General features: G+C 40.4%; 2 protein-coding genes across 12 annotated transcripts in view; one reads left to right on the top strand and one right to left on the bottom strand.

The window, feature by feature from the left end:
- Positions 1 to 6,021, top strand: part of Map7 (microtubule associated protein 7) — a 165,174-nt gene extending 159,153 nt beyond the window's left edge. For all 11 annotated transcript variants that reach the window (XM_087190232.1, XM_087190230.1, XM_004871482.3 and 8 more), the window contains 2 exons: positions 2,385 to 2,617; positions 4,485 to 6,021. In XM_087190232.1, the coding sequence (XP_087046358.1) occupies positions 2,385 to 2,617; positions 4,485 to 4,495 (244 nt within the window). In that variant the 3' untranslated portion in view covers positions 4,496 to 6,021. The remainder of the gene's footprint in view (positions 1 to 2,384; positions 2,618 to 4,484) is intronic.
- LOC110347053 (uncharacterized) overlaps positions 1 to 12,315 on the bottom strand; it is a 72,724-nt gene extending 60,409 nt beyond the window's left edge. The window contains exon 1 of the mRNA XM_087190234.1: positions 12,173 to 12,315. Coding sequence (XP_087046360.1) covers positions 12,173 to 12,191 — 19 coding nt within the window. The 5' untranslated portion in view covers positions 12,192 to 12,315. The remainder of the gene's footprint in view (positions 1 to 12,172) is intronic.
- Positions 12,316 to 12,319: the final 4 nt, after the last annotated feature.

Genomic DNA, 12,319 nt, shown 5'->3' with positions numbered 1-12,319 from the left:
CCAAGGGAGAAGGGCTTTGGAAATACAGCCCTGCTCTTTACCTTTTGCCAGAACTTCTCCTTAAATTCTCTTTGGCTAGAGAACCAGAACTACTTCCCTGGCTGCAGAAAACCCATGGGTATTGGGAAAGAACAGGAGGACAGGACAAATGTGAAAACCCAGACAGAGAACAACAGGTATTAGGCACATGTGTGCACTTGAGTGTGTGGATGTGTGTGCACACGTGCAGTCACACATACAATACCAAGCTTCCTCTCCCCTCTTCAGTGAATTAGCAGAAAAGCAGCATCACACTCTAACATTTTTATATTCTTTCACAAAAAAAAATATTTTCAGACCTTGCAGTACCTTGTGAAACATTTAGAACAAGTGTCTTTTTTTCCTTAAAAAAATTTTAAGTTTAATAATTAACAAAAAAGTACTAAGATGTTCAAGTCAGAAATGCTTTAGAATGTATTGCGCATCATTTCTCTTCAAGTAAGGAAAGTAAACTTCATTCAGACAAAAAATACAGGCTGTCTTAAAAATTTTTTTCAATGGAAAAGTTGGATTTATATTAGGTTTATTTTACCATTGGGGAAGGCAGTGAGAAAAGGGACTTAAATTCAAACAGTTGGCATTACTGAGACTGCAGTTAATTTATTGAGCATTGAACAAAGTGTGAATATTGTACACACATACTGCTACATTCAAGTAAGATGAATAGTTGCATTACTCTAGCCCTTGTTTGATGAATAGGCATTGTTTTGTTGCAACATAGAACATAATAGCTGGACATGCAATCCCGGCTACTTGGGATATTGAAACAGGAGGATCACTTGAGCCTAGGAGTTGTAGACCAGCCTGGGCAACATAGCCAGACCCCTATTTTTTAAAAATTAGAATAAGAATATAACATATAGTACTGACAATATATGGCTGGAGAGAATAACAGTATTAAGAGAAACTATAGATAATTAAAGATTTGATAGCTTGTTCAATGCACTCCCAAAATAGGTCAAAGATACTTTGTATGATTTAATCAGTGAGGATCAACATGGGGATAGAGGCAGATTTAAGGAGCAAAGATAAAAGTTTGGTCTTGCTAAGCATATACATGCCTGCAAGTCCCAGAAGTTGGGACCCTGAGGTAGTAGGATTGTGAGTTCAAGGCCAGGCTGCGCTACATACTGAGTTCAAGGCCAACCTGGACTGCATAGTGAGACACTGTCTCAAAAAAAACAACAAAAAAAAGTTTGATCTTGAACAATTTACATACATGAAATTATACAAGCATTTTAGAAAGCTAGGGATATTAAAAGAGGGCCAGAATTTGAACAGCCAAGGAATTCACAAAATTATTTATTGAGAACAACACAGGACCAGAGAGCAAGAAATCATGTGTTTAGAGCCAGGCACAATGCCATGTGCCTATAGTCCTAGCTACTTAGGAGGTTGAGGCAGGAAGACCACTTGAGCACAGGAGTTTGAGACTAGCCAGGACAACATAGCAAAAACCCTTCCCCCAAATAAAAGCTTGATATTGTGGCCTACAACTGTAATCCCAGCACTTGGAGACTGAGGCAGGAGGATCGTGAGTTTGAGACCAGCTTGAGCAACTTAATGAGACCTTGCCCGCCTCCCCCCGCCCAAGAAAGAGCAAAAAGAGCAATTATGTGTCTAGCCTTGACTGTCTCAGCAGCTTTGTGACTATGTGCATATCATTTACTGTGGGGGACTTGGCCAAGGAGTGAATGTTTAAACTGTAGGGCAAAAGCACTCAGGCTCTGTGAAGAGTGAATGGTTAAATAAGTTTAGATTAGTGATAACATGTTATATCTGGCTGTTGTCCTTCCCCCTTTCCCAAAAAACTGCCTAGCCTTGAGACAGTTCCTTGCCCAAACTGCTTTTCTTCTTTTGTTCCTCTTACACTGATATTCTAAATAAAAGCCAAAAAGTTCTCAGCTTTGGTGCTCCTCCTGGGAGTCTCCCTAATACTGGGTGCTCTCAGTTGAGATAGCCTCTCTGGGCCTCTTGGTGTTCAGATCAAGTCTCATCTCTGAGTAATCTTTTCATTCTCTGTGCCACCACAGTCACATACTGTGATAATTTATTCCTTCAGTGGAAGTTAGAACCCTCTCATCTAGAAGGAAGCTCCCTCTTAAAAGCCACTCTATTGATGGCGATCTGTTTGAAGTAGTAAATTGTCCATTTTTTAGGTTTTATAGCAAGGCCAGATATTTTAAAAATTGCTGAAAATACAAATACATCATAATTCACCATTTTTGTTAGTAATGTTGTGTTCAGTCTGACTTTTTTAGTATAAAGTAATAAATCTATTCTAAAATAATTTTTGGTTGTTCTAAAAATGTTAATGCTAACTCATTTCTATTTTGATTTTTCAGTTTCCCTAGTGCTCCTAATTTAGAAAAACAACCAAATGAAAATGGAGTATCTGTGGAGAATGAAACTTTTGAAGAAAGTATAACCTTACCCATTGGATCTAAGCCATCAAGATTAGATGTCATCAACAGTGACAGCCCAGAAATTCCTTTGACTCCAATTTTGGCCTTCGATGAAGAAGGGATGCATGGGCCTCTACCTCAGGTAGATGGTGTTAAAACACAACAGACCGCAGGTAAGCTTGCCTCATACTCCCTTCTGTGGTCATCAGAAATATGTGATACCCAAGAGGGGATGAACATTCGAATTCTCCACTGTAACTGTGATCATAGAAGCTGAACTTTGTCTAGGTCCTCTCTTGTCTTCCCACTCAGACCACACACCTAGCAAATGGCCATCAGCCTCTGCTGCCGGAGCAGTGCTTAGGGTCAACATCATTCACTGTCAGGAGGTGCTTCATGTCAGACAAGGCCCCTCCCCATAACAGATAGGCCATCTGGCCTAGTTCTGCCCACCTGAGAAGGAGTTGAGGTTTTTTTCATTTTTCTCAAGTCTTCAGATTCTTGAAGACTTCTCTATGTTCTCTTGCCATTTTTCCCTGCTTTGGGCTTGGCAACCTGGGTCAAATGTTATTGTCTTTTTAAAGTTAGATATAATTTAGGTAATAAGAACAGTTCTCCAAGCTAGGATCATATGGAGCCCAAAGGTCTCTCGTGAGTGACTATATCAGTGGTGGTGAACCTATGGCATGCATGCTGCAGCAGGCTGTTTATATCATTGAAAGCTGTTATTGTATTTTTCTTTTAATGTATGAGTTGTTTTTTCTAAACTAAAACCTCAGTATTCAAGTTTAATTGCAGCTTTGGCACTTTGCAATAAGTAAGTGGGTTTTAGGTTGCAGTTTGGACACTTGTCTCTAAAAGGTTCACCATCACTGCTATAGTTGCTGTTGAAACTGAGATTCCCTTCTGCACTGTCTCTGAGATTCATATTTGACCTGAAATCTGTACAAAATGAACAGTAGCTACAGGACCCAAAAAGATCAAGAATAATAACGTCAAACATTACTAACTTGGTAGTCATTGCTTCTCAGCAGCACAATCCCATCACTTCAGAAGTAAGTGAAGTAGATAATCCCAGCTCCCTCTTTTTTCAACCTGTTTGAATTTTGTTGACTTCTCTTCCTAGCAGATCACTTTCTTATGCTGATCTGCATTTGTTTATACTGTTACACAACTGACTCAAAAATTCAGGATATTTAAATGGAGTCAGTATAGAATTATTTGTGGCCAAATTGTTTTGCCTTTTAGAGTCCATCTCCGAACTCGTAGCAAGGGGTGAAAAGGTCAATGTTGAACCACTCACAAGCCTATGTTCTTTTTTTCCTCTAACGTACTGACCCTGGGAGTGGAATTTCACTTTGGCAAACTCTACCTGCAAAAGGAGGTCGCAAAGTCCCTCCCTGGTCTGATTTCCTGACTCTTAAGCCTTCAGGAACAGTCTAATTAATGTCATATTGGTGAACAGATGCCAGTGCGGTTTCCTCCTTTCTCATGTCATGGGTTCGTGGCGGGAGGAAGTCCATGTGGTTTTCTGCTTCTCCTGACAGATTTTTTTTTCTGGTACTGGGAGTCAAACTCAGGACCTTGTACTTGCACAGCAGGTGCAGTGCCATTAAGCTAAATCCCCAGCCCTCCTGGCAGATCTTATTAAATCACCTTTTCAGTTATCTGTGGATCCATTCCCACTGTTCTTACATTCCTTTTCCTTCCCTAGAGCCCTAAGTATTGGGTAATAAGGATATCAACAAATGAATGTTTAAATCCCTAACGTCCGAGAAACCTATAGTTGATATGTGCAGGGTAAAAAAGTAAATGATATGACCTAGGCTGGAGTAAAGGAAAGGCCATGTGTTTTCCTATAAGTAGTAGAATTCACTTAAATATAAGCCTGTGAATCCTGACAACTGTCTATTCTTATATAAGACAATGTATATAACAACATGGTAATATTTTGGAAATGTAAAATATCACTATAATTTTCTTTCATAAGATTTTAAGTAAGTGTCATATTAATCTGTTCCTTTTTCTGTCTCCTCGTAGAAGTTATATGAGCATTTCTTCTGATGCACCAAAGCAGATATTGAGTAAGAGTTTCTATGATTGATAGAATTCCTTTCATGCCACAAAGGAGCATTCCCTCCTCCAGTTTTCTAAAGATTGCTTGACCATCATTTTGAAAAGACTTTATTAAAACCAGCTAATGATAACAGACTGGATAGCTTTTCTAATAATTTCGCCAACAGAAAGAAATAAATGCTTCTTATTCTTCAGTACTTTAAAATGGCTTTTTCCAGTGTGTTTCTTCTTAGCAAATTGATATTTTTCTGCATTCTTTAAAAGACAAGAACATTTGACTCTAAAAGAAATGGGCTGACTAAGCATGATTTTCACAGAGATATTTTGTTCTTAGAAGCTTAACATATAAAATTGGCCAAAAAAATTACCTTTTACAATGTAATACTTGAAAAATAAGTACCTCTTTTCTCTACAAATAGAGTGAATAGAGGAGGTGTTTAAATTAAACCTGTTTGTTTAAATATTGTTGCAAAAAGCTCTATTTGTAGAGGCAAATTAAAGGCAGCCTACCAGGTTCTTTTAAATGCAACTTGTACATGGACGTTCTGCGAACCCAGCTGTCATATTCTTCTTGCAGCTCCTTTTACAAAAGCTAACAAGTTTTTAAATGTGAAAAAAAATTATTTTTTCAAAGCAAAAACATAATTTACTCTCCTCTTAAATAATGTATTTGTAAAGTTTTTCCAAACAAATCAAATAAATTAGAACAATGTGACAACGCTGCAGATTTGCTTTATGAGATGCATTCCTTCTGACGTTACTGTGAGAGAATTGTTACTGGTGATTCAGGGCTACTTCTGACATTTGCATGTTGCTGCTGTCCCCAGTGATGGCGGGGACTTATCTATGCCTTACCTGATCTCAAATTATGGGGACGGAGGATTCATGTTTCTTTAGATAAAAAAAGAATTTGGTTTTGCTCGTTTCAGAGCAATGAAGATATGATGGGATGTGGACTGGGTGACAGTGGGACGAGGGCCTCCACCCACGGGCATCCTCGCGCCGCCTGGCAGCTGGCAGCTTTCACTTTTCATCATTATTCTTCACTTTTGCTGCTGACCCTAGCTGTACAAACTTGCACTTTTGTTTGCTAATATAAATTCAATTTTATTTTCCCATGTAAGAGACCACTCATGACTAAATGTAGAAAGAGAGGGAACACTGAACACTGAAGGAGGAATACCTGTTTTTATGTGGAATGTTTAAAAAAGATAAATTTATACCAGTATAATGTGTTGGTTTTGTTAAAAGAGGAATTGGTTAAGCTACTAGATTGAATGAGACACGATTCATCTTATTGGACTGTTTCTTTTAAATCTAAGCATATGATTTTTAGCAACAATTTTAATTTGTCAAAACATTAATCTGGATTTTTTCCCTTATTCTCAGTTGTCTGTGTACCCACAGTCATTGTATTAAAAAATTCTGTTCAACAAAGCTGTTTTATTTGTTTAAATCGATCTAGCATGAAACACCAAATAAAATATTTGCCATAGTTTTACTTTTAGAATTTTCTTATCTTAACAACTCAAGTTGGCCTTTCTTGTTTGTCTGTGTGTTTGCTTGTTTGTGGAGTGTGGGTGTGGGGGTCTGTGTGTGTGTGTCTGGGTGTGGTTCTGGGGATCAAACCCAGGACCTCAAAAATGTGCTGTAGGGTATTGTTGAGCAATACCCCCAGCCCCGTGGTTGATTCTTTAGTTCTCAAATTGTCCTTGATTTAACCTCGATGACATTTTTCTGGCTCCCTGTTGAGTTGGCATATAGAATAGGTTTATTTAAAATTTCAATCAGTATTTCCTCCCTGCCCCCAAAATAGCAGAGACTGAGTCCAGGGCCTTGTGCATACTGGGTACTTGCCCTACCACTGAGCAAAAACAAAATGACAACAGCAACAAAAAACCTCAATTCACAGTCCTTGAAATCTCTTAGTGCAAGAAGCAAGTCCCACAGCACTACCCCTATGCTGCTGCTGCCAATGGAAGGGTTGGAGTACTAGTATGTACCATTTCTCTCCCTCTCCTCCAACCCTCAAAATCTGTCTGTCTGTCTGTCCATCTGTCTATCTATGAGGCTCTCACTGTGTTGCTTAGACACAGTGATCCTCCTGCCTTAGCCTCCTTAGTAGCTGGGACTATAGTCTTGTGCCACCACACCTAGTTCTCTATTAAAATAATGTTTTAGATAAGGGAAATACAAAGCCAAAAACCTTAAAAGTCCACTTTTTGATGGAAAAATAACATGTTGCTCATGTTCTAACAGGAAGGAACTGAATGGAAATGTAGCATAGTTTAAAAACTAGAAGTATATAGAGATGAAAATGATATTCTCGCCAAAAGGTGTCACCGTCACTATGGTAACTTGTGTGCTTCCTGCACATTGTGGATGGCAGTATTCTCTCCTTAACCTCTGAATTACCTGGAAAAGGTCCACGTTCCACAGATCTCGCGTCTAGGATTGGCACACATCCAAATCCATCTGTGCTTCACTCATGCTACAAAACCTGTTTCTCACAGCTGAGCTAATTCCTGTTGGCTTCTAGCCCCGCTTACAGAGGGAAAGGAGCTGTCCAAACCAAGGCTCCATCCTGAACGCTCCTGGATTGCTGCTGCTGTCCACACTTGCATCCTGCACCTCCCAGGTTCTGCTCCTGCTGTCTCTCTCCTGCCGTGGCACCTTCCAAGGCTGTAGCTTTCCTCCATGAGGGATTGTTTTACACTTGCTTCAGCTTCTCAACAATGGTGAGGTTCAAAGTCCAGAAACTGGAAGAAACTACAGAAGTCACCGAGGCAAAAAGGGTACTCTGCCCAACGAGTGGCAGGTAGGACTCAGCTGTGTCCTGGAAGGCCATGCAAGGGTAGCCCCAAGGAAGGCGGGACACAAACATCACTAATGTTGTAATGTGCTAGAGAGCCCTGGCTGTCAGAGCCTCTTCTGTCCTGTGCCCATTCACAAAATCCAATCAATCCTTCTTACAAAGGAAGTGGAGTTATTCTCCTTTTTGGCACAGGATGGGGGAGAGTCAGACATTGTATTTAGGATTCCATCCCTAGAAACTATATATCAGTGGTGGTGAACCTATGGCACGCGTGTTATTGTGTTTTTCATTTAAGACAAAAGATGTTAATGTAGAGTTGTTTTTCTAAACTAAAATCTTAGTATTCAGGTTTAATTGCAGTGTTGGCACTTTGTGATAAATAAGTGGGTTTGGGTTGCACTTTAGCACTCGATCTCTAAAAGTTTCGCCATCTCTGCTTTACATTCATTAGCTCCTTTAATACTCACAACTCACAACCCTTTGAAGTTGTCACTGTTATTATTCTCTAAGACATACAGAAGTAAAAATATTTGAGAAAGTACCTGTCCAGGATTGAAGCCCAGATCTCTCTGCTGCCAGGACCCAGCTCACAGCCATAGTTCCCTCTATCATGTGGCCTCTAAAATATGCTCTGTGTCATGTGAAGAGAATTATTTTAACAGTCAACTCTTAAAAAAAAAAAAGCTGAGTCTGAAGGTATACCTTAGTTGTTACCAATTAGGAAAGTGGAAGGGTAGGATAAACTCCACGGTGTTGAGTTGGATTTGTAGGGATTGGTGTGGTTTCTAATATATAAAGAAACATGTTTCTGTTTGTATACATAGGTGTATGTACACGTATCTCTTAGCTCTGTCCACTTAAGAGATCAGTGACACTAGCAATGAATGTACCCAGGGCCTGGAAACTGGTTACTAAATACCATCCTCTACTAAATGAAGCCAGAGCTCTTTGCAGAAGTAGCTGATTACAGGGTGGGAGCAGGGAAAGTACAAGATGATGTTAATAGATCTTATGTTGCAGAAAGTTATAAGAATGTGTTGAAAGGACACAGGAAGACACTTAAAAGAACTTCTACTAGGGGCCTGGGATTTAGCTCAGTGGTTTTGCTGCCTGCTGCGCAAGCTCAAGGACCCGAGTTCAATCCCTAGTACCAAACAACAAAAAAAGAACTTCTACTGGCTAAATGTAGGGCAAGTAAAGCGCCAAAATAATAGCAATAGTAATTGATTATGAAGCACTGAGTATATGAATCTTTGGGGCTATACTACTATAAATTAATACATAAAATAAGGGAGAAGAAAAAGCTCTAATTCATAACTGAATTCTAGGCAATTAATATAGGGAGAATAATGTAATTTAAAGCCATTTTGCATTTATACTAATAATTGATTCAGGCAATAAATATCAGTGAATTCCACAAATAAGTGAATGAAAATTTGATGAGCAATAGCATACATATAACTTTGTTTTGTTTTGTTTTGTTTTGTTTTGTGTTTTGTGTTTTTGAGACAAGATCTCACTGTCTGACCCAGGCTGGCCTTGAACTCACTATCCTCCTGCCTCAACCATGAGTGCTGAGATTACAAGTGTGCACCACCAGGCCCAGCTCCTAGCACTAATATTCTATAAGATAAGTTTCTAGGTTTCTTTTCTGGGGACTGGTCCTCGTGGTAGAGGGTGAGGGTGAGGATCAGCTGATATTCTATATTTTAACAGTTGCCCCAAGGAATCATCAGGTTGAGGCCTTTTGCTTGCTGTGGCCGTTTGTGAAGCTTCCATAAGGCTGATGTGCTAAGGTGACATGTGGACTCCTCCCCTCAGGATTTTGTCTTCACCTGTGTGTAGGTAAAGTGCCCGGGTCTCCCTGATAGCTACGTTTTGTCTTGCAGCCCGACCCCCAGGGCTGAAACAGAGCTGCTGTCTTATAAGCAAACCAGGAAATGGTCATTTCCTTGACTTGTGGGCCATGGCCACACAGCCTGGCCCCTGCCTGAGACAGTCCCCAGTTATGCCTGCCCTCTTGGGGTCAGCACTGATAGCACCCCTTTTACTCTACAAAGGGTCTCTGTTTGGACACAGATTATATCATTAGGCTGCTGGAACCCTCTTCCTGGTTCCCAGAGGCGATTTGTCTCCTGTGCACTCTCCAATTTGTCCCCATCACTAGTCAGCAGATCTCTGACCACACCATGTTGCACTTTGTAACCAAGATTTAAAAGAACCACCAGAGCGTGAGAGCCATTTATAGTCTCATTAAACACAAGCAAAGAACTGCCTGCATGCTGAAGTGGCTTCATGCGTTCTCTTAAAATCACACACACACACCATTGCTCTGCAAGGCACTTTATCAAACCCATGTTTGTTTGTTTATGTGAAGTCCGAGTGCCTTACGCTGATGGCTCCTCTCCATATCGTGATCATTTGACTCCGAAATATGACTCTCTGTTGCCCTAAAGCTCAGATTGGGTTCTCAGCCTGCTCCCTGCTTCTTTCTTGATAATGCCATCATCATTCACTCTCCAGATGGAAGTGACAAGGGTTGCCATGACAAAACCAATAGGCTTTGTTGGCAGAGGCTTTGCATGTAGCTGTGTGTCTCCTCTGAGGACCCGCCTGTCTGACAGCCTGGAAAGTCGCAGGCAACATGACAAGATGTTTTAAAAGCATACATCCAGGCAATAAAGCCATGAAAGCAGTGTCCTTTTTATACTTCTTAAGCCTGAAGAATTCCAGATGTTTAATTATAAAATGTTTTCTTCCAATTCTAGGCACAAGCTCTGCTGGTATTATTTTTTCCAGTAACCATCCTTTGCATGGGGCTATTTTGTGGAAGACTCACTGTATCCATATGATTTCTTTTGGCTCGTGATTTCAGAAGTTTCAGTCCACAGTCAACTGACTCCATTGCTTTTAGAACTCTAATGGAAGGGGATGGAACAAAGCTGCTACTGAACTGAGCCTGAACTCATAGTGATCCAGGAGGGGATCAGGGCTGAGAACTAGTCCCCAAGTTCATGCCCCAAATCCCACTTCCTTCAGTTAGGCCACACCTCTTAAATTTCTGTCACCTCTTTTATAATACCATCAAATTATGAATCCACCAATGAGTTAATCCACTGATAAAGCTTTCACAATCCAGTTACCTCCCAAAAGCCCCACCTCTGAACACGAGAGACTTTGGTGGGGAGGGTGGCATTTTAAATTCAAACCATAACAGAGAGTTATACAAATAAACTCCATAACTCACGTTGTGCTTGACACTTTCAGGATGCGTTGGGAGAATGTTAAAGAAAAATAGATGTGAGAACTAAAGCACCCATGAGACTGAGATGCCTGTTCTCACTTCAGCCTTCAGATAACTTCATGAATAAAGGCAGCACATAAAGTCAACAGTCATGGGCTATAAATATTAACTTGATTCCTCATTTTGTTCTCCCATGCTGTTCCCATGGAGACTCAGCTCCTCAATTTATCTGGAATTCAAACCGCCCAGGGGACACGACTCTGCAGTCTTCCAGAGAGGCCTGGTGGCAAGGCAGGTTACCAGGCTTCAGCCCCCATGTGAGCTGACTCATTCCTTTCCCTTCTCCCTCTTCCTCCCTTTCCTGTGTTCATTAGAAACTGGCTGTGAGATGGGCTTTGTAATGAGATATGAACACAGGGAAGTGCTTCTCCATTTCAAGGAGAAAAGAAACCAGTGTCTGTGGTGACGGGCACCTGTGGATTTTCAGTGGCGGCCTCTGCTTTCCTGTCTCTTTCAGGGCTGGGAAACATCACTAGAGACACAGATGTCACTGATACCCTCGAGGCTAATTAGACATCCCGATCATTCTGGGTGCTTGCTTAATTAAAACATTCATGCTGATGTGTTAACACTGAGATATATACTTGTAAGCAGCAGGAGTGCTTGAAAACAGAAATGACCTCCAGATAAAGCATTGTGACCTCCTACCTCTAAGTGCTGCCTCCTGTGTGAGCCAAGTGGAGGGTCCTGTTTGGCCAGACTGGCACTAAATTTTTTCCCTCATTTCTCAAGATAAGTATTGAAAGACAACTTACAAAAAAAAACCCTTAGGTAAAAAAATTAGCTTGGTGTCCTGCAAAGGGTCAATACTCAGGGCCAGAGATTTAGCTCAGTGGTTTCGCTGCCTGCTGCGCAAGCGCAAGGACCCGAGTTTGATTCCCGGTACCAAAAAAACCCACCCCCAAACAAACAAACAAACAAAAGGGTCAATACTCACTATGTATATGAGAAGCTCTCATAGAAAAATACATGACTAAAAATATTAATAGTATCCAAGGGTAAAACCTAGTGATAATGAAAATAAAAAAGAATTATCTTAGAAAAAGAAAAACAAAAGCAACAACAAAACTAAGGACAAACTCATTTCTGGTTTCTTTAGGGGTTGTTTGTTTTGTTTGTTTTTTGAGACAAAGTCTCAGCCATGTAGTTTAGGCTGGTATTTTGTTTTGTTTGTTTGTTTTTTGAGATAGGATCTGGCTGTGTAGTTTAGACTGGTCCTGAACTCACTATGTAGCTCAGGCTGGTTTCAAATTCATGACAATCATCGTGCCTCAGACTCCCAGGTGCTGGGATTACAGGTGTGCACCATCTCACTGGGCTCAGTTTTCTTGTTTGGTTCCTTCCCCCAACCCTTTTGTAAGCCTTCAAAGAAAACTTTTTTGTGACAGTCTCACTAAGTTGCCTAGGTTGGCCTCAAATCACCTCCTCTTGACTCAGCCTTCTAAGTAGCTAGGATTACAGGCATACACCCCTGCACAGGGCTCAAAGAAGACTTTTAATGAAACTTTATGAATCTTTGATTAAGGTTCTTACCTATTCTTTGCCTTGCCATAGGATAGACTACCTAAAATTGGGAAAGGAGTAGAAATTAAAATTAATCATATATATTAAAATTATTCATATATGAATAGCTCATTGAATAGAAAAACAATCATAGCTTCTACATGTAGGATCTTGGTC

This window comes from Heterocephalus glaber, unplaced genomic scaffold (assembly GCF_053883595.1).
Source record: "Heterocephalus glaber isolate CG9 unplaced genomic scaffold, H.glaber_assembly_v1.0 deba00001550, whole genome shotgun sequence".
Taxonomy (NCBI): Eukaryota; Metazoa; Chordata; class Mammalia; order Rodentia; family Bathyergidae; genus Heterocephalus; species Heterocephalus glaber.
Note: the sequence above shows the minus strand (reverse complement) of the source record. Positions and strands in the feature narration are given on the sequence as shown.